The sequence below is a fragment of the Cariama cristata genome, unplaced genomic scaffold (genome assembly GCF_000690535.1).
Source record: "Cariama cristata isolate BGI_N322 unplaced genomic scaffold, ASM69053v1 scaffold1719, whole genome shotgun sequence".
NCBI classification, from domain to species: domain Eukaryota; kingdom Metazoa; phylum Chordata; class Aves; order Cariamiformes; family Cariamidae; genus Cariama; species Cariama cristata.
The window spans coordinates 51,506-78,413 of NW_009633823.1; the positions used below are offsets into that span (position 1 = coordinate 51,506).

General features: G+C 41.5%; 1 protein-coding gene across 1 annotated transcript; it reads right to left on the minus strand.

Annotated features, from left to right (window-relative positions):
- On the minus strand, positions 1–26,719 carry SMYD2 (SET and MYND domain containing 2; the record flags this gene model as incomplete). The annotated part of the gene is made up of 11 exons (XM_009706885.1): positions 1–404; positions 2,451–2,559; positions 4,118–4,292; positions 5,105–5,225; positions 6,995–7,105; positions 9,377–9,479; positions 11,233–11,300; positions 14,893–15,017; positions 17,537–17,597; positions 19,270–19,380; positions 26,619–26,719. Coding segments are annotated over 11 exons (1,166 nt in total), but the record flags the coding sequence as incomplete, so codon positions are not given.
- Between the last annotated feature and the right edge of the window lie 189 nt (positions 26,720–26,908).

The following is a 26,908-nucleotide window of genomic DNA, read 5'->3' on the forward strand; positions in this document are numbered from 1 at the left end:
TCAAGAGGGGTCAAGACCACTTTATTTACTTTAGACAAATAAGTTACACATTAAAATCTGTAAAGAAAAAAATGGCCACTTTTGCACGTGAGCTGTCAAAAGGCATAACCTTTAAGAAACCATGGATGCTTCCTTAAAAAAAAAAAAAAAATCATTTGTAGACGTGTGGAAGCTAGGAACATTTTGCAAGGCCTAAGTGTGTTTGTCATTCCAATTATAGGACAGAACTGTGTTCATACCCTCCGCTTTTCAAAGCACTCCTGAAGGTTTCCATAACAAGGCTTTTTAAATAAAAGTTTGAAGGATTGCATAGATTCAAAGGCTCAGTGGTCCTCTAATTCCTTTTTGATCTCTGAAATGTATGGATGATCTTTCCCGTGTGCTACTTCCATGATAGCAATTGCCTATGAAAAGAAAAAAAATATTCACACAATTGATTCATATATAACACCAGGCTATAAATACTCTCTTTAGAGGTTTGAAACAGTCTGACACCTCTAGCTACTTTTTGTCCCCTTGTAGTCATAAACCCAGTAGGAAATAAAATGAAATTCAAAACTAAGTAATAAAGGTTTTACATTCAGAGAATACATCTTTCATCTTAAAGGATCCCAAAGCACCTTTCAAAATGATATTCCTGACAAAACTACTTTGAATGCAACCAGCTCCAGGACAGAAAACTGCAAGTGGGGTGGGTAATATTCTGGCAGAGGACTTAACCAGTATCAGAGTGCGCTGTGTTCCTACCAATTTATCCTTCAGCTGTCAGACTGACGAGCAGGCTGATTGCAGAAGTTACACTAAGGCATTTCAGACTTGATTCTGTAAACCCTCCACTGGTTCCAGGGGCTACCAATGCTTTACGAAGGCAGCAGCTGCTTAGACAAAAACGAGATCTTGCCAGATGCAGACAGACACTGCTGTGCCCGATTCCCTGCCGTTGCACCCACAGCCTGCTCTGGTCAACATTTCATGCAGCCAAACCCACTGACTTGCACATTCCTGCCAGCAGCCACGCTGCACTGCCGAGCGGGTGTAGAGGCAAGATTTCCACTTGAGAAAAGGCTAGCAGTGGCTCCAAACAGACGTAATAAAAGGCAGCAGCAGACAGGACTGAAAGCAGGAAGTTCAAAGTCCAAGAATATTTAAAGACCACAGTGCTAAGATACAGCAAGAATTGCAGGACCCTAGCCATCAGAGCATTTAGTCATTTTCTCCTCAGGAAAGTTCTATGGAATTATGCTCTTATATTTGTTAGGTCAGTATGACAAGAGCCCTTGGTTCCACCTCAGCAGCAGTGAGAAACGACTCTGTTCCCCCGCCTGCCCAAAAGAAGGAAGGAGGGCCTTCTGGATGAGCTGCTTGCAAACTGACAGAGAACAATGGTTTTGTTTTTCCACTAAATCCCAAACATCAGGGACTGGGATAACTTTGGGCAGTTCCTGTAGGCAGCTTTTGGAAGCAAGTCATTAGAGAATGTTTGTGTTAGGAAGCTAACTATGCCAACAAATCTACCTACAGTTCCCAACCCCCCATCCCATGTTCCTACTGGCACAAATCCCAGTTTTAGTCAAAGCTTTAACACCACAGCGAAGGAAAACCTATGCTAATTTTAAACTAGGTAACAGTTAAATTTTAGAGCATATATTTTGTAGTATCTTTCACCATGGCTGGATGGCTCTGTTATTGCTGGCTAAAAACTTGCCAGTATCTAAAAAAAAAAATTAAAAAAAAAAAATCGTGACATTCCACACTAAGTCATTATATGCTACAGTAGTCACTGATGCTTAAGAAACTAAACTTCTGTCCAACAACAATAGGGGAAGAAAGTCAAGAAACATGGTACGGACTAATTAAAAAAACTGGAGAATAAAAACCTAAAGAATAAGGAACAGACTAATAAAAAGAGGTGAAGAAAAATGTAAAACCAAATGCTGTATTTGCCAATTTCAGCATTACCAGATGCATTGAATTCCCGTCAGCTATTTAAAAATCAGTTGGTTCCAGAACAAATAACCACCAAAAGCATGCCTAGTTTAACTTGGATATAGAAATCACAGACTTCAATGAAACACTATGTGCCTTTGATAAGAGCCAAGCATTTTTTCTGTCCTTACCTAGTAAGCGAGGATAAGCTAGAGTTCTGCTTCATTTACACTAGTACAGCTCTAGCTCAGTGAAGAATGTATAGCAAATGTTTCAGCATAATGCTCACTCCAGCTGCGGCAGTGGAAGTTGACCGTGAAAAGGTAAGACCCCTTGTATGTGAAAACAGACCTGTACTGCATCTTTGGAAAAAATCAAAAGGGAGCCAAAAATTCAGTAACCAAATATATTAACGCATGGGGCATTTCCTACCAAGCCAGGCTTACTGACAGAGAAGCACGTAGCATGTCAATGATCCCATGCCTGAACTGGCATTATTAATGAAGAAACTAGAAAATAATTACCCTCTTCAGGGCTTTAACTCCAGCCGTTCTGTTCTCCAGTGCCACATACAGTCTCCCTAACTTCAGCCACATGGAGGCAACATTCAGTGAGTAGGAAGGATAATGTTTACTGCAAGAGAGAAAGAAATTCAGCTTTATCAAACCTGGCAGTTTCACAGAATTTTCCCAGCCGCTGACCCCCTCTCAGGGGGCAAGAAGCTGCCTCTCACTGCCCCTGCCCATTCACCGCTCATCCCCTCTGCCATGACTGCCAAGAGTCAGTGCCAATTGTGTCTGGGACAGGGATGCCTGTCAGTTGGGAATTGAACTGAAACCACCATATGCCTCTGAACAGCTGTCAGATGGCAATGACTTTCTGCCCCAAGTTTTAATCTAGCCAGCTACAGAAAGAGACTGCATTGTTACAAGTTTTTGGAGCAACCCTACACCCGCAGAAGTAACTCGGCCTATTCCACAATAGTTGGTCTTTAATGGAAAGCGAGGGGCCCTCAGCAGCGCGTACAGCACACATGCCATTCTGTACCCGCACACACTGAGCTAGCAGAAGCCGGTGCAGCAGAGCTGACCTGGAATGCCAGGCTCGGAGCCAGAGGAGCTGGGCAAGTCCCAGGGAAGATAAATAGCACTGAGCCCCCAGGGGGGGAATGTTGGCTCCTTCTTTGTACCGCTGCTCTCTGCCAAGTGATCTGTGACTTCACATTGGCATCTGCTCCAAAGGGAGAGCTTTACTTGCGCTCCCCCCAGCTGGCAAGAAAGTCACATCTCAAGATGAGAATCTGCTTGGGAGACCCATGGCAGGATCAGATACAGCACATAACTGGCTGGCTCTAGTGAACGAGATCACTACTGTAAAAACACAGAAAAATTTATCAGATAGTATTAATTCTTTCCTGCAGAGGCTGGGTGCTGCCTTGCCCCACATGGGGCTTCAGCCTGCCCGTTCTCCCATGCCTCTAGCTCCAGGGCAGTGGAGGTGAGGGACATCAGGGCAGCGGAGGTGAGGGACATCAGGGCAGCGGAGGTGAGGGACATCAGGGCAGCGGAGGTGAGGGACATCAGGGCACCTACAGCCTCTGAGCGAGCTCAGGAGCTGAGCTCGGCTCCAGCTCCCTCTGCTGCTCAGCCCCAGCCCCAGGACAGGGCTCTGCTCCCCTGCAACCACAACCTCCCTGCTACTGCAGAGAGAAAGGAGTGGGAGAGGGCGGGAGGCTGGCAGCAACAGCAGGCTTTGCCTCCACTACCTCATACAAAATACTGACTGCAGACGGAGTTCGAAGCTCTGCTTTAGTGAAGTACTAGCATATAAAAAAACCCAACCCAGTATTTACCTAGCTAAGCAGAGCTAGCACAGTACCCAAGGTGATACAAACTTATTTTGAGAACTCAAAGCAAGGATTTCAGAGTCACCTTCTGCCATGTATTGCAGACCACATTTTGACAGGAACAAAATCTGTCCCAGCATTTAAACATTTCTTTTCGAGTACTGATATCATGGATAGTGTGTTTATACAACACGGACTGAGAGAACCGATCCCTGCCCAAACTTGTCTTAAATTACTTAGATTACTGAACTAGAGCACTAAAAAAAAAACCCCAAAAACCACCACCCAAAAAAAAAAAAAAAAACAACAAAAGAAAAACAAAACCCAAAAGAGTCTCTCATTTACCTGTATGGTCTGATAATTTTTTGACCATAACGCAGTGCACCTTCCCAGTCCTGCACGTAGAGACAGACACCCATGGCCTGGTACATCATATGTAACATATAAACATTACTGTCTTCAAACACTGCACTCATCTTGTCCAGGCTGAGTTCACAGATCTCCAGTAATTCACTAGGAGGTATGAAGAAGTCAAGGAACCCAAAAAATAGATGGCTTCTCATTAGACAATTACCTGGTAATGCCAAAGAAGAATTGACTTAAACTTGTTCAGAACGGTTCTGAGAAGTGTTCTTTTCTCTCAAATGGCATTGAAGTATCTATGTTACAACCCCAGAGCTACTCTGAGAGGTATTCTGTACTCACAGGTATTCCGCTCATGAGATTATTCCCCCTCCTACTCAGATACTCTACAAAACTAGCTTTCAGATTCAAAAAGCAACAAAAAAAAGCAGCTTCCCGGAATCACCACCGCACCAGCAATGTGTCAGAAGAAGGGGGAGTGAAATTCCCCCCGCATTGGGTACTGAATCAGCCATGAGATACAGCCTGGGCTGCTTCCGGCACCATGAATCTTGCATTTTTGTCTGCATCGCACCACCGTTACAACAGGTAGGCTTGTGACCGTCAGTAACAGCTGCAGTCTCACGTGCAGTCTCTCAAAACAGGGCAATATTACAGCCGACTCACGCAAGCACACACCTATGCTCGCTCTAGTCTCCGGTTTGTTGTGCAGACAGCCATAGGCTGCACTCTAGAAACTGAGAACGGCACAGGAAGGAACAAACGTAGGGTCCCACATTCCCACACCACCTGCAATGCTAAATTGCCCCTTGTCTCCAGGGACAACTCTTCAGACACAAAGAGGACACAGGCAAGTTTAACTTCTAATGGTCATAGTATTTCTCCTGCAGGTACTTCTGAAGCAATCCAGCAGGTAAGATTTTTAGGTCACACACCAAGCCAGTGGAGTCAGGGTGAGACAAAGGATATATTTGTAGTGTTTGGCTCGTCTGAATTCCTCAATCACGTTCCTGGCATATTTGATCATGTCCCGTACCGTCTCTGCTGATGGAGGATCATTCAGCTTGCGGATTTCCAGTTTCTCTTTATCCTGAAGGAAACACAATGGACATTATAGACGCAGGTTCCAAACCCTACAAATAAAGGTGCACCTGCTACACAAAATTACTCTAATAAAAAGACACAGATGGGAACTTAAGCTCTTCAAAGAATGTAAAAACAAAGGTAGAATGTGCACCTGCAGTTTTTCTCTAAAGCCTTGGCTAGGAATCCTAGAATCCTCTGTGCCTTCCAGTTCATCTGCCATTCTCTACTTCCATGAAGTCCCTTTCTTTTGAAAGATCCAAGAGCTTTTCGATTTTGTGATGAAAGCAGTTTTACACAGGAAATTTCACTGCTTCCGAGAGATTAGGTATTAAAGCAAATTTAGTTTTAAGGCTAGAAAAGACCAAATACCTTAGGCCTACCACCAAGTTATAGCTCAGTGCAAAATGAGACGATATTAAATACAGAAAAGGATCCTTCATATCTACAGACAAAACCACATTTCCACAGATTTTGTTATTTCTGCTGGACAGCTCCACTTACTCTTATCTTTCCGTCTCACTTACTACTTCTTGAAGAGTTAGCTGCAATCTGGAGACAATCTTTTGCTATTTAAGCCTCACATTGTCGCTAGATTTCTTTTTCCTTTATTATTTCACCTGCCAGCTGAGAGGGCTATGGGGGACTCTTTCCAGAGGCTGAGTGACAGGTGATTCCAAAAGTAGCACGGTGTTGGAAATCACAGATGAAATCCTGGCTTCGTTAAATTCGGTGGCAAAATTATAAAGGTAACTGTGGGGAAAAACACAACTACCATATCAACAGAATGGCCTCAAACAAGAATATTGGGTATTATTTGGGAAAAAAGTTACAAAAGATGACACCATTTAGCGGAATGAGATGGTTGTCTGATCAGTTTGGGAAGCAGGTCTTAAAAGGACACCTTTGTGAAAATAGGGGGAAAAGTGATCTGAAACTTAAGGATCAGGTTATGCCAGCCAGACTGATCTTGGCCAGAATGACAGATAAGCCACACAAAGCTCAATTCTCCTAGGACCTCCAGTGAAGGAGGTCCAAATGGCTGCACAGGTACAGTTGTTTCAGTATCTGTTGAGTTTGGGTACCTTCCCCCCACCCCCCATAGTGCTTTTCTTCAAAATAAACTAACACCCTGTTTTAAAGAACACTGTCTGGATGTCTGCCTTTGTTCTCTGAAGGGCACCAGGTGATGTCTATTGAACATACATCTGGCCTGCACATCACAAGGGGCTGTGACCCAAGACCACCTTGTCTGTGAGAAGGCCGACATGACATCATTGCAGGAAAGCCCATTTCGCACATTCTGTTGGGTCTCCAAACCATCCAGCGATGTCATACAACATCACCTAGAAATGACTGAGATGTCTCAGCCGGAAACTGCAGCAGGACTCTATCCCAGAACAGGACCCCAGAAATGCCCCAAGCAAGATTCACTTGCTGGGAGTCAGTAGAAAACATGCAGTTGCAAAAAAATTACTTCTGAGCTAAATTATTTTGGCCAGGTAGCACAGACACAGTACAATTATCTACTTTTAACAAAGTTTTCATCTTTGCTTTGTAGCTCAACTTTAAAGAGGTTTCTACCAGGAAATTTCCTGATGTGTCATGATTACAGTGGAAAGAATGAGTATCAAAGTCTCCTAGCCAGAAAAACAAACCCCCCCCCCCGTATTACCCTACTTTCCAAAACATAATTAAATTAGATCGAATATTACATCTAAGGACCTGGGTAGGTGCCTTGACAGTCAGAAGCATAGTTCACACCGACTTTATTACCTTTTCTTTTGTAATGCACTCCCTACAATCACAATTAAAGAAATACGAGTCTCTTAACCGGTCATTTCTGTCTTCTGTGGGATACAACAGGTCAATATAGCTGGTAAAAACCTGTATGGTAAAAACACAGCAGTCAGTGAAAAGCAGTGTAACTATACATACTTCTCACCACTAGTTCTGGTATATGTAGTATGACAACTACATATTTGTGCAACTTGTGGATCCCTGCAGCCACATCACTGGTCTGTTCCCTCACATTCCCAGCTTCTCGGCAGCATCAGGACTTGCCATTAGTGAATGTAATCTGTCAGAGAAGTGTTTCCTTTCCTATTCATTATGGAATTTCCCTCAAATATTACCCTGGCTTAAACCCAGGACAGCAAGATTCAGGTGTGGATAAGGAAACTATCACAGCATAAATCTCAGGCTCCTGTCAGACTACAAAGAGATGTCTACTTTTCAGAAGTAAAATATGATTTCAGGTATCCACCCTAGGATAAAGTACAGTGGCCTGGTTTTTTGGAGGCTGGAATCTCAAATTTTTCTTTCTGAAAACCTACAAAAATTGGGGCAACAGCAGTCACTAGTAGCTTTAGAAACTTAGGACAAGACCTTTAGATCTCTGAAAAGAAAAGAGGCCCAGTGTTCCAGTTCTAAGAGAATGAATATCAGATTTACTTCAGCAGCAATATTTTAAAGCAAAGAAAACCTGCTTTTGAACATTTTAAAGGCCCTTCACACACACTATTTTCCTCTACTTCAATGGTCTTCAGAAAAGACCCCCTGGAACTAACTTTAGTGCTGTTTTCAAAATGAGATCTCCCCCAAGAAACATGCCATATGCACAGCACAATTGCTAATTTTGCAGACCAAGGAACACTTTTAGTTCCATTTCCTCATTTAAAGTTATTTGAAATGTTTTGCTCAGTCTTTATGCTTAAGGTTTCCCTCTTCTTTAAAGTAAAATGTACATGTAATTTCATACAATACATATTCCTCTTCTTATTCTGTGTGATCTCACACTTTCCTTCACACTCCTCTCCTCCCTTCCCCACTTTCAAAGCACGCAAAATGCAGGAACCGCATTTACAGCAAAAACGTTAAAAATGATGCGATGCGATGGCAACCCTGAGCCTGAAGATGGAGACACAGGCCGTAAGACCGTGCAGAGCCCAAGCAAAACCACGAGCTCACATTTATAAAATACTTTCTCAGAAAAGAGAATGTGCAAAAGCCATGAGGTTCTGGAGAACCGATGCAGCCTCTAAGACAAGCAAGGTAAGTGCTCCACATCTCTACTTCTCACTGTAAGCCCTCCGTGAAAATGCTGAGAATGTCTGGGATTCTACAGTAAAATTCTGAAACCAAGATCAGTCCTTGTCCATTACCACAATGCATTTGCAGTGACCGCCAACATTGCAGGTAAATCATCATTAGTAAATGGCATAAAAAGAAGTTGCTCACCTGAGTCATTCACCCTTGGCTCCAGCAACTAAATTTGTTTTGTTCACAATGGTGGACAGCTACCATCCACAAAAATAACCTCTCCCCCCTTCTTCGAAACTGGTATCACATACTTCAGAAAGCGGTAGGAGTTATGAAGATCAAATCTGAACTTATTTTGATCAGGATTAACCTTGCCTACTAAATTGACAAATGAGCCACTGAAACTCTGTGCAAACTCCATCCCCAGAGAGAATGTTCCATACCTTCACCCCCTGCAGATATTTGAACATCCTCCTCAACTCTACTTAACATCTTTTTTCTTTTTTTAAAAGCAAAAAGCAGCTCTGGTAAACCGAGAGCCTTACTCAATTTCACAGAATTTTATCCATCACTGTTCAGCCTCACTCCACCTAAAAACACACCCTTGTTCTTCTGTCACTTCCCAGCAAACGCCGTGGAGGTGATATGACTAAGTCCCACGTTTTGTGCATGCTCTGTCCAAACAGAAGTCAGGGAACTTATCTGTACCCGTTTACCTTGTTGATTCTGGCTTCAATTTCAATACATTACTATTATACTGGGAACTATTATAGCAGTAATAATTTGCTTTGATCTTGGAATTTCAAAGCACCAGCCAAACATCAGTAAACTCACCCTCATTTTACACAGATGGGTAAATAAGAGACAGAGGCTGGCAGATACACAGTGACTGCTGGAGGTGCCCTTCCCTTGTTTTAGCACAGAATAGGATACTGCCTCTGAGAGCCACTTCAGTCCTCCAGAGCTACCCCAACTTTTCCAAAGCAACATCTTACACTTCTTTGAGAAACAACTATTATTAAATTGTCATCTAATTGAAATGAATCCTGAAAAGCAGAATGGATCCTACTTTTAGGATGCATGCGTACAGAGTACATTCAAACACAGTGCATTTACCTCCTCTCCAGGCTCAATCTCTTTAACAGCTCTGACTTCAGCCAAGGTCCCCTTATAAGTTACAATCACATTTGGGCAACAGCTATGGTTCATCAATGCAACACTGTAAAAGTAGAAAAGTAAACCTTTTCACCCAGAACCACCAAAAGCAACAGGCAAAAAGTTAAGCACCACTTCACGAAACAAGAAAGTCTGAAAGACTCTGTCTCTCTCTGTAAGCTGTTTTTATTCTGAGGCTTAACATGAAGGTAATCTTGGGAAAAATCTGTCATACTGTTATTTATTCTAATGGTATGGAGAATGGCTGTGCTAATGAATCTTTTTAAATCCTATTATTCCAGGACTAGGCAAGTTATTTTCCTATTCTTATAGTGCTACAGGACAGCTGACAGGGGTGTTCACATAGCTTAACTACAAACATCCTGTTTAGGTACCTATAATAAACAGAGTATTTTCCTCAGAGAAGAAAGAAAGAAAAACACATTTAACCTAAAGGAAACAAGCAAACACAGGAAAACAAAAGTCATTTGCTGCATAGCAACTTAAGATGGGCATTACAGTTATAGCTGGCTTCTGTGCAAATGTTAGCAGTCCCCATGTTTGAAGTGGGATGGAAGAGATCTCTCTGTTGTACAAGCACATGACTTACACAAAAACTTGGACTGCTAGAGAGAAGTACTCGCCCTTACTACCAAGCTTGGAGCAAGTGCAACAGGCTGCTGATTTGAGATAAAATGTGTAATTTTAGGTCTTCCTCTTCCAATCTAGCAAAATAAGAATTGTCTCTTCAGTCTTTGTAGCTCACAGCCGTAACTGTTAAGTAGGAAAGATCTGGGTCTTGCATGCTGAGCATTTATAAACAAAGGATGGTGTTGGACATGTTTCCAGAACATCCTGGTTTAATACTCTTCTCTCCCTCTCCCCACCATACTCTGATCCTGGGCATTTCAAGGCCTCAATTTCCAATCTGTAGATCAGGGATAGAGACTTCAGACAGACCTGCCTGAAGAAGGAGAATCTGTGAGGCAAAGACTGTCTACCACCGTCTGCAGGCAGCACTTAGCAAAATCAGGTCCTGCTTTAATTGGGCATCTGTAAGTTTCAGATTACTTTGACATAGATAAATTACCAGTAATCTACGCCTCACAAGGAAGTCAGCCTAAGCAGACAGTGGTAATACTTTCAGTACAGGGTTTGCAAAGAACAGGGGCAGAAAATATCCTCTGTTGCTACAACATTAAGTGGGAAGGACAAACTTAAATGGAAGAAATGTTCCTCAGCCTTAGAGAGCTGTGCTCCCCCGTCCACGATCTGCAGTTAACAACATCCGGAGTTTATTTGTAAAGCTAAGAAGCTTGTAGATATTTTTTCCACTGTCATAGCAAGGAGGCTGAAAGAAGTTATCACAGGGATTTACTGTTTGCCAAGGAACAAAGCTAGAAGGGATGTTGTTCAGCGAACACCAGGTGAAGGATTATATCCAGCCAAAACAGAAAGTTGTGAATAGAGCAAGTCACCTGCAATCCTTCTCATCTCACTTTGATCATTACATGATGCCTCTGTCCAGAACCTGCTAGCCAAGTTAAGTAACTGTTTCCTACCAACCTGCATATAGTTCACAATCTAAGCTTCAAAACAAATTACAAGTGCAGTTTTATCAAAATTAGCAGATTTTTTAAGAAAAACTGCTGCAACTTACTGGCCACATTTTATTAGCTAATTAAAGATAATTAAAACAAGACAAATTAAGTGTTTAATTAAATTTCTTTCAGTAGATATCTACTTCTATACACGTGCAAGAACCTTTGTTTTTAAATAAGTCAGTTTTATTTTTAAAAATATTGAAATCAACCTACTCAGGAAATATGGCTGATCCCAGATGAGAGAGCTCTTCATCTTCAATTGTGAAGCCATTACAGTTAACCTAAGGAAAAAGAGAAAGAGACTAAATCAGCTTCTGGTCAGCTAAGTATTCCACACTCACATAGCACATTCTCATAGCTCAAAGTCAATTGCAGTAATTTGCTTAAAATTTTCTTTCCACCTCACCAGTACTCACAGGGAGCTACACAGCATCTCAAAAAGCAAAGTGAGGACAAATTCCCTATCCAAAGGAATGTGCAGGACACTCGAGAAATGACAGTCCAACACTTGCACCTGCTCAGGGCACAATATCTAGAGGATTGCTCCTTGGAAGGCCAACCAAGAGAAATGGGGCTTGAAAAGAGGGCTAGAAAGTGTCAGAGAAAGCAAGACCATTGCAAACACAAAACAAAGCCTGACACTGCCAGGGCAAAGAGACTTAATTTGGCCATGAAAAAGCCAAAGCAGAACTACACATGCAAGAAGCAACGTGGGGATGAACAGCAGCAAACTCAGCCGGGCTGGGGCAGTACAGAGCTTTGATGGAACATATGTTATGGACACCTGCCACAATGACATCTGTCATCAAGGAATGCACACATCAGCCACAGCTAAAGCACATATAAAGAACAACAAAGGCAGTGAGAAAGACTTGAGCCTAATAAAGACGTAGAACAGGAGGGGACAGAAAAAGGACAGATTAAGAAAGGAAGTGTATTTCTAATTTAAATAGTCACAGGATCAAAAGAGCTTGTTCACAAATCTTTCTTCTAGATTAGATTCAAGCAGGTTTTAAAACCTTCTCCCTCTTTTATTCTCACTACACTCAGTGGAATCTTACTAGAGTTTCTTTAAGTGTGACTTTAAGTGACTAAAATGCCCATCAATCGAGTACTTTACTCCACTTTCACTGCGAGTCACATACATGCCAACACGAAGGGAACTCTCTCCACCTTCACCAACATCTCCCTACAATCAAACATTCACAGAAGTGCCAGTAAAGCACTAAAACAATTACTATCATGTGGCCAAGTCCAGCTGAAGCTACAATGGGCACAGAACAGTCAATCAAACACAGCGTAAGTATTTGTTCTGGAAGGGTAAGAGTTGACAACAAACACTACCAACAATGATAGGCCCCACAAGCTGGAATGTAGCTCTCACTGGATTTTAGAAATACACAAATACTTCCCAAAGCCACTCCTCAGGTATGAACTGTTCAGGATGAGTTGACAATTAAGGAAAGTGTCCTGCTTCTCTTGATTCACTCACCACTATCTTTACTAGATCTTTACCCTGCTATTTTTAGCAAGGTAGCATCCAAAAGCTCCCTGTCTCTCAAAATGAGCATGCTACTACACTAGCCAACGTATGAGCATATCTGAACCAAAACCAAAATGTAATTGCTGAATACAAAAACAACAGAAGGGAAAGATTATATCAACAGCAAGTAAGGACGTAAGGCTACAAAGGCTGACGTGAAGAACAGCCCGATGTTTTTGAATCGCAGGGAAATACCTAAAAATATGTAGTGAGTTATCATCAACTCCCTTCCACTAAGCCAGAGACAACCCACTTCTCGAATGCATCATATGAAAAGTGACACAAGAGGAAGAATTAGAAAGGATGAGATACTACCGGTTTCACTAGATGAATGCATGACTAAAAAAAGGCAACACAGAGAGAGTAAAGAGACAACAGTGGAAAAACTAGAGGTCGAGATTGTTCCCAATGGTGGAAAAGAGAATGTGCAAAGGGAGGCAGGAAATTATGCAAGGTCTTCAAGGAAAGGATGATACGCTGGAACTTGAGATGAGAGAAACCATTTGAAAAGTATGACAAGGTAAGACTGAGGAGGAAGAGCACCAGTCTCGAGAGCTATGTCCCACAGGGACAAAAGAGAGTAGAATGATACCAACAGCTGGGGAAGAGCACAGTGAAAGGCAAGGATGGTTCGAACAAAAATGTTTGCTCCACTCAAAAGGACCAATCACACCTTAGCTGTGTTGAGTAAGAAACATCAGAAAAAGCCCACAAAAAGCAGTGAGCCAGGAGTCAGAGGTATCCTAATCCCAAACGACTGCCCTGAGCCATGGGGAGAAAGAACGTCAAATGGAGGAGCAAAGTAGACAACACGAAGCCAGAGAAAGTGCTGAAGCAAAACAAAGGAGCAGCAGCACATCCATACTATTGGGTTTACGTCAAGTTAACTAATTATTAGGAAACACGTTTGTACAGACATGCCTCCCTTTCTTCTAGAAAGACTTATGTTGGTGCTAAAAACCTCAAAAGGTTGTGTCTTGTAAAACACTTCTGAGGAGCATCCAGATGACCTTTGGAGATTTTAGTCCAAAAAATTGCTATGTCCACACAGTGGCAGACAGTGATGATCAGGGCAAGCTTAAGATGACGCGTAAGGGTGACGTTAAGACATCTACAGAGAAGACCAGATGAAACATCAGATCTGGGCGTCAGCAGTTCAGAGAAGTCAGTTAAAGTACCATGATCTGGCGGAGCTGGGTCAGGACAGGACACAAAGCAAAAGTCATTATAGCCAAAATAACGTAATCTTTGGGAATTCTGGCCACATTCTAACAAAAATATTCAGAAATACCACAAGAAACTGGATGTACTGATATCTCTAAAGTATCCCTCTGAAAATTATAAATCGCAAAGTCTTCAAAACAGAAAAAAATTTTCATTGAAGGGAAATCTATAATTAGAAGCAACACAATGGATGATGAGCAGATGCTAAACAAGCTAAAGAATCACTCCTCCACAGAACCGCACCTCTGTGTTAAGGAAATAGTAATTCTGCCTCCTTGTTGGTAGATGCCCAGCTCTACCAACCAGGGTACTGCCATCTCAGCTTTCATCACAGCAGTCAACATTTGCCCCCAGCTCAAAAAAATTAAACTTTTTACTCAGACATTTAAGTTTAAAACTAGCTTATTTTGAAGTACAGGAGGAAAAAGAAGAAAATAGATCTTTCAGTATTCCACTGGTGTTTTATTCTATCCACTACAATACATTCAATTTAGATTTGTATGAAAAGCAGTTGAGAAAAAATAGAGGTGACACATTTCAGAAGTTATCTAACAAGACATCCTGCCTTTCCTTCATCTCTCCAGATGACCAAACTACCTGACTGGGTTTAAAAGCCACACACCAGATAAAAGTTTCAGACTGCTCTTTCTGCTTCTCTGAAGTTTACTCCCTATGAAGGTCAAACACAACGATGACCCGACCAGCAAGGATTTCCAAATGTTTGAAGCCTGAGTGAAGGATTTTGCCTCTGCAGGGTCTCAGACCAGCAACCTTCCATGTAAGTCCAACAACAGCTGCCCTATGCTTGGCTCACAAGAAGCCTAACTTTGACAGGGTCTAATACAGGCTGTTTCCCCTTTTCTTCAGTGTCTGAGAAGCACCTCATAGAAAGTCTGCAGACAAGAGTCTCTCCCCTCACTACTGAAATGGGGCATGTTCCAACACTTCTGCTCAAGGAAGCGGATCTTCTCCATCAAGACACTCAGCTCCACCTAAGGTAAGTAACGAGTTACCATCTCCATTACCATTAACATTTCTCCCCTTTCACAAAGGCTAAACTCCTACGGCACCATCCACCTCAGCAGGCTGTGTTCTAGCCAACTTACTTGTGCAAAGAGAACTACAAGGGCAGCATTGTCAGGGTACTCCAAGTGCTTTGAGTAAAAGTGATGAAGAGCAGCAATGTCGTTCTGAATCAGCTCTCTCTTTTCATTGTCTAGTTTGTCAAGGTCTGTGGACAAAGAATACATTCCATTTCAGTAACAGGAACACTCCCCCATGAACCGTAGTTAGACTTAGGTTAGACCAGGCCTAAACAGAAACCAGGCTTAAACAGAAACCCCTCAAGGAACAGCTTCTTGGAAGTATTGCAAGGAGTGTCTGTTCTTCCATAAATGTAATGCTGCACGTGCACTACAAGAACATGCAGGATTAAAAAGCATTTTCTAACATCTTTACATTAGCAGGTAATGAGACACAAATTTCTCTTTCTTGAGAGAAGGGTTACGGTCTCTAAAGTGCATTTATCAAGCCTAGCAAACAGACCAGCCAGCCCTGGCTCTCTAGAAGCCTATCTTCCGCTGTGTAACATGACCTTATGAGCTACCTGGTCCCATCCACTGTGGTATGAAGTCACACTCAACATTACACTTCTTAAAACATGCTTTACATAGTTAAATTTCCTTATATGGACCTAATCCTTATCACTACAAACCAGCATAGACTCCTGTTAAGGAAGGCTACTCATCCCTACCTTTAAAAGACGTCATCTTTCCCAGCACAGATACCCTAACTGTTTGTGGCTGCATGTGACAGGGACCTAACAAAGGTCACCAACAACGCTGGGGCTAGTCACCAGGGGTTCCCTTTGCAGCAAGAGGAGCGTAACACAAGGGTGCCCAGGAGTGCAATCCACCCAACCTACTGCAGACACCTGCTTCACGGGGTAACAAACAGTGCCTGAGAATGCCCATGCCTCCCCAGGCTGGGGGGATGACCATCAACAGAGGTGTGTTGAACCTGTAGATATCTGAGGATAACAGGAAACAGCAGGAACATCAGTGGGAATGTCCTGGCACACCTGCCAAGTGTATTCCCTTACGGCTTTGTTCAGAGCTTTACCCTCAGGCCCATGACAGGTTCTAGCCAAAGCTGTGGCCACTGAACCTCTTCCTGCCTAGACTACGCAGAGTAAGCTAGATGATCGACCATACAGTCCTGGTCCCTTCTCCCTCCTCAAATGCAGAGTGCTGGAAAGTTTTTTCCTAATCCTTTCTCTTGCAATGGTAGTGTCACCAGCTCACTCCTGCTCTAAGAGAGCCAGCAACTCATCAGCTTCCCCTCTCCAACTCAAAATAATAGTGGAGAGAAAAACATGCAGGAAGAGAAGAGGCTGCACAACAGTGGAAGAAGGGTGAAAGGATTTGTAAGAACAGATGTGAATGACAGATAGTCACAAAAAATACTGAGGAAAATGAAATAGGACAATTTGATGAGAATTAGGACAAACCAGAAATAAGAAATTCTGAGCTTCCAACTGACAGCCAGGTGCCTTTTCCTCTCCTGCGCAGGGTGTTGCAAAGTGTAAGGCAACTGCTGAACATGGCAAAGGTGTGCTAAGAGATGAGGAGAGTCAACAAGGCAGAAGGAACAGGGGTTCTTACTAACAGCAGAAATAAAACAAGGGCTCCTAGAGGACAAGGGGGACATTGCAATAGAAAAAACATTTCAGCCTTTTAGCTCCTGAATTAATAAATTATTGAAGACTAGCTGCAATGCAGAAGAATATACAGAAATCACTTCAGCACTTACCCATTCTCCTCAACCTCAATCCTGCTAACCTACCTGTAAAAATTATCCTTGCCTTAGGCAAAGTCAAATGTTGGCATTTTTCCCCCTTATTTCCCCAGTTGTCCCAACATCTGTGACAAGAGCTTTTGTTCACGAAGCAAAGATGACTGCAATCTTGCTGTGCTTGGTTACTCTGCTACCTCAAGCCCTAGCAATGAGTGCATTTATTCAGCATTTTATAAAGGGTTTTGGAAGCCAGCAGAGTGAGAAACGTGAATATACAAACCTATTGTCTCCTTGTATATTAGGAGCACCAAGAAAGAAAAAGGACAGACCAGTTAAAACTATGCCAGGATGGTTACGAGTCCCCTCATTACTCAATTTCTAACTCTGCCTCACCAGATGTAAACAGCAGCCTTCCAGTTAAAAGCAAGCCATTGCCTCATCTCCTTCCTTGGATTATTTTGGAGCATTTAGGACACGGAATTTCAACACAATCATATACAACATGTCAGATTTGACTGGCAGTGACAGATACTGAAGCACAGTTCAGAGGATTCTGCAATTAGCCCCTTAGTCACTGTCACCATCAAGCAACTGTGCTGTCTCTGATTTTATGCCTCCTGGTAAAATATACCAGCTATTTTAATTTTACAACACTACAATTCTCAAGACACTAGAGTACCAGAAAAGCCATGAGATGGATGTATGCTACATAATTAATTCTGTCTAGGTTTTCACCCTTGTTTCACAGCCCTCAAGTGACCAAGGGATAAAAGAAAGAAAGAAAGAAGAGTACCACACTTTCAAAAAAAGGAGGAACCACAATTCTCTTTGTTTACTTCCTTCCTCCAACAGGAGTGGGATGTTCTGAAAGGTTTTGATGGAGAGGTGCCGGGGGAAGCAAATCATGAATATAGATAACTGCCTCTGTTTACCTGCAAGCCTTTTTTTACTTACGTGATTCAAACTCTCTTACAGCAAGCAGTTTCTCCGACTGTGTTCTTTCAGGGTGAGTCTTCTAGCAATAAGGGGAAAAAAAAAAAAAAAACAAAAACAAGAAAATATTTTAATGTTTTAAGTTGGCAGCTTTGTCTACTTATTCATAAGGTGGGAACTCCTACCTGTAAGCCAAACCGAAATCCACACTGTATGGAATTTATAGAAGTTGATGAACAGCAATGAGTTAAATTGACTGTCCTTAGTAAAGCCATAGAAAGAAGTATTCTCTCCACACCAAATTGGGCAGTCAAAGATTAACTCCTATCAAATTTATATACATAAACTGAACAGTATTTTAAATATGTCATTTGCTTTGTTCTAGACACCCAGAAAGCTGCTAACAATAGCAAGCAGGCAGGAGACAGGCTTCGCTTTGAGGAAAGTGAATAAACTGACTGTTGACAGAGTTCAAAAGCAATGCTCCATTGTTGGCCTAAGGCCACTTCTTTGTAATCTTGGCCATTAAATATGGCTTTGCAGGTGGCCCAGCAGCTGAGGTTCAGGGACTATGGTTTGCATATTTAGCTTTTATATGACATGTAGGGTTCTCCCCCCTCCCTGTGAGCGATAAAAGCACAAATTTATTCCAATGACTTTTTGTCATTAAACATTCGATTTTGTTTGTGGATCACCACCAAACCACGCTTTAATTAAGTCACACACACACATCTACACACACAGCAAGTACGCAGCTACCTTCCCAGCAGGCCACCAAAATCCTCACTACACACAGTATCCAGGTTGCCCTTGTCACATAAGCAGACCTCAATCACACAAATATGCTTCAAAGAGGATTTGTTTTTGCAGAGAGAGTTTAGAGCTCCACAAAGATACACAGCATAATAACCTTGAAACTCATGAATTCCGTCCTCTCCCTGTAAGCACTTGTGTTATCCTCAGTATCCATATAGTTAGGGAACACTGAAACGGAGGTTGTTGGCATAGCAATCTTATTTTCTTACTAATAATATTCTTTTATTCCAAAGACCAAGGGCCTGAGATTTCTCTCTCAATCTCTTTTTTCACCAGTTCACTCCAATAATCATACACATTTACACCTGAATACCTTAGAGGCATTCTTGCCTCACAAATATACTGCGAATTATATACTACACAATGCTAGGTAGATACAGCTGAAAAATAGTACAAGAGGCAACTGCTTCACAAAGACATCAGTGCCTGCAGACAGATAACACTAGGAGCATTCCTCAGAATTTAGCTACATATAACATTCTTCTTTCTCTTCACCAACATGGCCCTTGGTGCTAGCCCACACATGTAACCAAGAGCTCCAATCTACCAGAATGGAGGCCGAAACACCATGCACATTATGAAACTACCACAAAACTTTTCCAGACTCTGTTCAACAGTGCCTTGGCCATAAGTTATAGCTACACAGCTTACCACCTGAGGGATCTTCAGCAAGTCAACGTATCTTTCTGTACCTCACTAGCCTTTTGCCATCTTCTCCTAAAAGTCTCCAGTTGGACTATGATGGCCCTGACGCTGCTGCAGTGGTCTGATGGTCAGTTCGTTCAGCTGCTCATGCTCTGTATTACACCTGACTGTACACAGGAAGCTAGTATGTTATGTGCTTTGCAGAGACAGTTACTCTTGGTCAATTTTCATTTTCCTGCCTTCCCTGGCACCCAGAGTAGGAACATAGCTCCCAAGTCTAGCCTCCTGCTCACCTGTTTGGCAAGGATCCTCGCTGTTAGCCTCACGGTCTCCGATGGATTCCAGTTCTGCCCAAAAGCGCACATGGCAGAACACTCTAGCTTGTGCATTGGCCAGTCTTCCTTCTGAAAACATAGAAAAATATTGGAAAAAAAAAATAAGCCATGAAGATAAAGTGATGAAAAAGAGGATGCAGCAAGTCCTGCCGGAACCTAGAGGTCAAGTGAAATGTGTTTCCTTTAAAAAAATAAGATGACACTCACTAAATCTGAACAAAAGCTTGAGTCACATTTAAGGGGTACAGCTATCCTGCTTTTTTCAAACAAATTCACAAGGGATGAGTTAAGGTCAGAACATCTTCATTTATTCAACAGAAAAAAAGGATTAAATGACGAAGAAGCAAACAGACAACATAATTTATAAATCACCAGTTCTTATTGTTCAGATCAAGCATGTGAGGACAGAGTACGTCTGAGCTTGATGGCTTTATTGGGTTCATTTCCATTTAATACCTTGGCTCCTCATTATGAGACGACCCTGGTGTAATCAGGAGTAATGCGTCTGAAGTCAATGGATTCACAAACACTGTAAGAATGGGTATATGTAAGGTCAAAACCAGACCTACTGAATAGAATTATCAGATTTTTTCCTTAAATGTCATAGAATAAGAATACAGCTAGGCAATGAAAACACACTAATAAAGACAAACACATTTTAGTTAAGAATGTATAGCGTATTCCTAACTCAACATACAGTAACACACTGAGTGATGGCACAAGCCACTGGCTTTCGGCACTCTACAGATTTCCTCCAAAGCAACAGAATCTTTCAAAGATGAGCAGAATCACAGATCAACACTCTGCACTGGTACAGAGCCTGGCATGGGCTGTCCTCAGACTACATCAAATTTCATTTTATTTCTTTATTCAAACATGAAGCACATATTATATATTCAAGCAATGCACAGTTATTCATTTCTGTATCTCATCCCAGACACACATTTATAGCACTGTGTTAGAACAGACCTATAGTATTCTACCTGTATAAGGAGTATCAAGTTTTGTTTTCAGACCAGACTTAAACTGGTGGAAAACAGTAGCAGAGGAAAGAAATCACAACAAATCCCACAAATTTATAATTGAAAGTGAAAACTTGAAAAACTTTTTGCAGCCTCCAGAAAGTTCTTAATTCCCCTTACTGTCAGATTCATAGACCCTGTGCTAGCCCACTCAAAAAAAAAAATTTAAAGATAATTAAAAAAGATTCAATGTAGCCCATTAGAGTGACTAAGTAGCAGGGAACAGAAGAAACAGAGTTTCTCTCAGCTGCCTAATCACTGATTGCAAGAGCCATCTGAGATACCCCAGGCTGTCTAAAACATCTACGTAGGACCAGTAGATATGATACAGGTCTACTGGGAGATGCATTTCTTGTGGGAGCTACAGCTGGAGGCCACATAGGACAACCCAAGGCACCTCAAACAGCCAGCTGAATCAGGAGCCCCAGTGCTTCCTGCTTTGGCTGGTCCACTCCTTTACAGGTTTTACAGATTAAAACAAAAGCTGAGATCACTAATTTCAGAGTTAGCACACCAAAAATTCTTCCATCAAAAATAGCCATTTTAATTACCCTGGGCATGGAGAGCTTTAGGAGTTTATTTTATTAGGAAAAGAAAGGTGAACACCCACCCCAGCCTCATGCAGGATTTGAAGCCACGCAACACTGCAAGGGTATTCAACGCCTCACAATGTCAACTTCATTGTCCTTGATATCTCAGTACGGCACTTCCAAAAAAACCTACGTACAGGCTGCTTGAAATAAGCTCCAGCATAAACGTTCTAAGAGGATGTGGCAATACAGGACAGGAGAACCAAAATAGTACACTACACTGTAACCATGTCATGTAAAATTACACTCTCAACTCTCCTACAGCTGTCACGCTACAAAACGCATCCCTAGAGAGGCCTGTTTCCTATGTACGCCCCAAGACCTTTTTCTAGAAAATTCCTGATAGCCTTTGCTTAGGAATCCAAAGGCTAAGAAGAGAGACAGAGGGAGACCTCATCTGTCACCCCTTCTTGCACACCTACGACACCCACCAACTTCAGCGTGATTGCTGGGTGTGCAAGAAGCGAAGGCACAGAACCTGAAGTTTTGTAGGACCCGCATCCATACACACCAGTTAAATAACCAGGAGAGATCACCTGATAAAATAAAAAAATCAAAATGCAAAACCACGTGCCAGTCTCAAAGCAGTGTTTTTTAAAAATCCGTTTGTTTCCTTTATTCTTTACACATTGTTAATTAAAATCTTTCCCCAGGCAGAATCATACAGAGTTATATGAACTAGTAGGGAGGTTAAAGGGACAAGATACAGCTGAATTGTGCAAAATCAGATAAAAGCCTGAAACACCACACGAAGAGGGAGTACTGATGACTGGGTAATACCTGGGATGGAAACACTGCGACAGCAGCTTTCCCTGCCATCACAGCAGGACTGTATTTTGCATTCTTTTCCACGTTTTTCTCTAAGTAGTTTGAATTATAACAGGTAGCACCGTTCTAATTGAATCCCCTAATGCTACATTAATGACATTTTCTTCCTATTTTCATTACATCCACAGTATTTTTCCCTTCGTTTAGGAGTGAGTGACAACATTGTTGGAAGGGAAGTTCTTTAAAGTTTATGCTTTTCACATCAAAGCATGGAAACAATCTCCTCCACCAAGTTCTTCAAAATGATTCCACCATCCAGGACTACTGGATTAATTCCCAGAACACTATCATATAGCTCAGAATAAAAAAAAAAAATTAATAACAAAACGCAATACTTAAAAAAATAAGACTCGAGTCCAAACAAACATCCTCACTCCTCCTTCCTCATATGGACTTTTTCAGTAGGATGTAAAATTTCTGCTGTATTTCACCTGACCAAAAAGAAAGACACACAAATACCAGACAGAAATTCTGTGCAAGTCAGCATAGGGGTTAAATCCACTTCTTCAAAAGCTTAAGGTCCAGTTATGCTCAAATGGCATCCAGCTCTTTAATCCAATTTCAGTGAGGCAACTTCTCAGGTCTGATGTTATCCAGAAAAGTTCCTTGATGCAGTCCTTTACCAAGCAGTGAAGGTAAGAGTTTTACACGTCTTCACAGCTATCCTTCCCTACCATCATTTACCGAATGCTGGGCCATAGAGGGTATTTGACTTCCACGGGTTAATGTTCAAAAGGTTCACAAGAGACATTTATCAAAGAAAACTACATTCAAAACTTTTTAGATAGGGGGACAGACACTTTCCTACGCCAATCTTAAGCAGAGTCTTGCAGTGTCAGATTCCTCTTGTGCAGAATCATTGCTGCAAGAATTTCCTATTTTTTCTACAGCTCACCGAAAAGGAGTGGGCAATTTCTACAAGGTCTCATTTAAAACACATCTGCTTGATGCTAACTCCAGGTCTGTAAAACTACATTTTGAGGCTTACTAGCTGTTAAAAACACGTTTCCCTTACTCCAGAAATACCAACTACAGTACTCTTTAACATGACATGTTAAGAAAAACCTGTAAATATTTTGTTCGAAATATACTTGAAATATGGAAAGTCATGACAAAAACATCTCTTTCTGCACTTTGGCTAACTGATCTCCACTCTGTCTGGGATAATAGCTATGCACAATAACAGAAAAAGCAGCTCCAGTAGCTGGTTCAAGTTCACTGGTTCCACAATTGCAACCACGTAACCCTCTTAAAACATTTCTCTTCAGAATGTTTCAGCAGCTAATTTCTGAGGAGAAAAAATGAGCATAGGTCTCCTGCTGTTTGACTAAAATTATTATAATTTAAGAAGTCAAGACCTGAACAGCTGCAGACGGGGTCTGAAAGCCACTACTATAATAACAGGCCTAAGCTTCGAGGAGGCAATAGTAGAGAGCAGAACAGTATGAATCAGCTGGAAATCACAAACCTTTTTTAGAAGAACTGGATTAGGGGTTGGGAAAAGAAAGACGCAGCAAACCCAGGCTAGATCCTACCAACCCACGAAATGTTCAAGGCAGCAAGGACAGGCAGTGAAGACAACTTCCACTCTCACGCACCCTGCATCTGAGACTGAATCTACGCCTATGCAAACATTCAGCTTAATATAGGTCAAACCTAAGGTTATCTATCTTAAAAGCAAAATAGTAGACCAAAACAGGCAAAAGACACATTAGTGCTAAGGGAACTGTGCCAGGGCCAGCATGCGTGCACATGTGTGTGTATAGAGAGAGCCCTGAGCAAATCCGCCACCATATCACTGCTAGACTTTGTCTTCTGTCGGGTTCAGTCCCCCACACGACAGTGTGACACCACCCTTCCCAGTGATCAGAGCAAAGGAATTATATACTGCAGAGCAGGGCATGGTCAATACATCAAACACCTGGCCACACAGCAGGAGATGAGCATGTTGACCACCTGAAGGATCTTCAGAAAGTCAATGTATCTTTCTGTACCCTATTTGCAAAACCAGAAATGCGAAAAAGGCTGCTGTGAGGCTTCATTCATTAAATGCTTGGAAAGTATTTTAAGAACTTCAAAACAAGGATACTATATGGCTCAACAGAGTGGGAAATACATGCAGTGTCACTAACTTTACTTTCAATAACCATATTATTCTGAAAGAGGAAAAAAAAAATTTCCATTCGACACAAACACATTAGAGAGGGGAAGATAACTGCAATTACAAAATCTGCAATTCTGAAAAAGACACTCAAAAACTTTGTTTCCTGCTGCACACTTTGGCACCTTTCTCTTGTGTCCTTCTGATCCAGCTCTCCCTACCACTAGAAAGAATTCCTACGAATTGTGGTATAGCAAGTCCTTAAGCAAGAAAACAGTAAGCTCAAAAAATTTTGTTTTCTATCCCATGTAGTATACTTCATGTGATAAACAGTTGTCAAACTGAATTATATTGAGTAACAAGGTACTAACCAACATAGGAAATCATGCCATGTCCTTGTTGGGTACATGTAATTTTTAGCTGAACTGAGCAAAGAAAACATGGATTTACAGAGAAAATTAACTTAAAATAAAAATCAAATGAACAATGCCATCACAATCCTCAAGTACAGGCCTGGCCTTTTATCACTGTTGCATGAAGAAGTCTCACATCCACGGAGGCAAAAGGGACACATTTACTGTACATCCCAGTGTTACAAGTTCAGTATCAAGGCACAGATGTCCTTTTTGGCTTTGACAAAGAATTGCTGAACTGCTGAAAAGTGCCTTTGAAGACGACAGGGATGAAGATGCAGTACAGATTGTCTGTAGCACGTACAGTCAGTAGAGACCGATTTCTAGAGGATATTATGCTTCAAGGTAACTTTGAAAGAATGTCAAAGAATTCAATCTCAGCAACATTCATAAATTTTATCAGACTGACTCAGAAGGGCCCAAAACATGGAAGATAATGTTATATCAACGACAGAGTCAAAAGTCATATGCGTATCACTAGTAAGAGTGAAGTGCTAGTACCTGTGCTTGTCATACGGCTGTCTGGACATCACAACATCTACAAAAGGCCTTTATATCTAAAGCATCATACTACACATCAACAGGTAGAAAAGATTTTAATTCATTAATTTATCAGACAGGCTTCTGCTGAGCATCATCTCCTGCGGACTTAAGGACATTCAGCTGACAAGGCTAGAAGTCAGGACACTGAGGGAGGGACTTGAAAGTGGGATTTGGAGGTAAAAGCAAAGGACTTGTGGATCAGCAGAACTAAGTTCTACTAATTCCACCATGATATCTACTTGCTGTTTTTCCTGGCACAAATCACTGAGCTTTCCTACTTCGGCAAATCTTGCTTACTTGCGAATTTTATATGGTAAGAGACGAAACTCACAAGCACTAAGCAGCCACTAAATTGCTGTGTTCAAGTATTTCCTTCCCTCATCTCATTAAAAGCTTCCTAAGAAATAATGTCATATGGAAACATTTCTTACAAATAAGCATTTCTCATGAATGAATCACGAGTTTTCTCTACACTGTCTTTAAAACTCATCCAGATTTCTCTCAAGAGCCTTAAGGCTCTTCATACAGTAAGCGCTTCTCTTTCTTCCCAGCAACTGATGGCTGTCAGTCTTTCAATATTCTGTGAACTATTCCAAATTTTGTAAAAAACTTATTTCTTTTAAGTGTTTTGAGTCCTCCCAGTGCTTCAAAACCAAAAGGTCATTTGATTTGACCACGATTCACTATGACACTGTGGGAAAGCAGAAATCTAAGGAGGCAATAGAAGGAAAACTAAGGGGGGACCAAGCTCACTTTGCAACATGCACAACAGGTGAATAAGATACCTCCTTGAAATAAAAGTGGTAGCCATCTCCAAAGTGCTTGGGAACTGAACAGCACAAACTGCAACATCTCTGTCCAGGCAATGACAAAGGAAAATACTTTGCATGCAACCCACGCACTCAACAGCATGCTACCGTGTAGGAGAAGGTTTGGATTATTTATAGTTAAACATAGTTGCATACCAGACCTTTGGTGACTGAAATCCTTCAACGAGCACTGTTCCATACTCTGTGCCCAGCACCACAGATCTTACATAGCTTACATTATTTAGCTAGCAATCCAGTTGAGTTTTTCACACATAACCTGGATAATTCTTTCGTATCAAGTTGACAGCCCACAAAGGCTAGATACTAGTTCTGGCAAAAAAATTTTTTTCAAAGGCACTTATTCTAGTTTGAAGCAAAAATGGAATTTAAACTGCATGCAAATATTTTGTATGTGTTCATATTGCTCTACTTTAGTGTAAGTATAGCTTAGAGGCTTTTAAAAAACTAAGTATACAAAAAGAATAAAAGTTGCCAAAATGAGTGAGTTAGGGAGAAAGCATGGTAGGTTTCAAACGGTTACGACTACTGCCAGCTGTGGCCACCCAAAACATTCTTTAAAAAAAAAAACAACCACACACCACCAAAAACACCTTAAGTTAGCTATTTAGTGATTTGATTTTTCCATTAGACACAGGTTCTCTTACCAGTTTAGTGAGCTAACGTTAAATTATCTGGTTTGTGCTTAAAGAAAGAAGTAATACAGACATAATTAGTGAGCTGACAGGCAGCTCTAATCAAAGTCTCAGTGGTACCAAGCCCTGGAGCTACTGATCTTGAAAGACTCACACAGAACATGTCCAAACCCTGTAATTGTCCAACGCACAACTCCATGGTTAGCATCTGTGGGATGCTGAAACTGACTGGACTACTATTAACCACAGCTACAATCAGAGACTATCAGTGCCACACAAACAAAAAATGGAGTTCAGCAACCTGCGCCCACCTCCCCTCCCGCACCCTCACAAAATGCATTACCATACCTGACATTCCACATTGCAGTAAAAGGCCTGTTTACATCTTCCACACTTGGACAATCCTTCTTTCCTTAAAAAGAAAACAGAATTTATTCTATTCCATAAATCTGAATGAAATAGGAATGTATCCTGTACCATTTTTGCACAGTATTTTGCATTTCACAATGAAAACTGTATTTTCTTCGTAACACTACAGCTACTGCTTGAATCCTGATAGCAGACACTATTTTTATCTGTTTAGAGTTTCAAAAGCAAGTTTTCCCTACCAACTGTTACCATTCAAAAGCAGTCTGCTG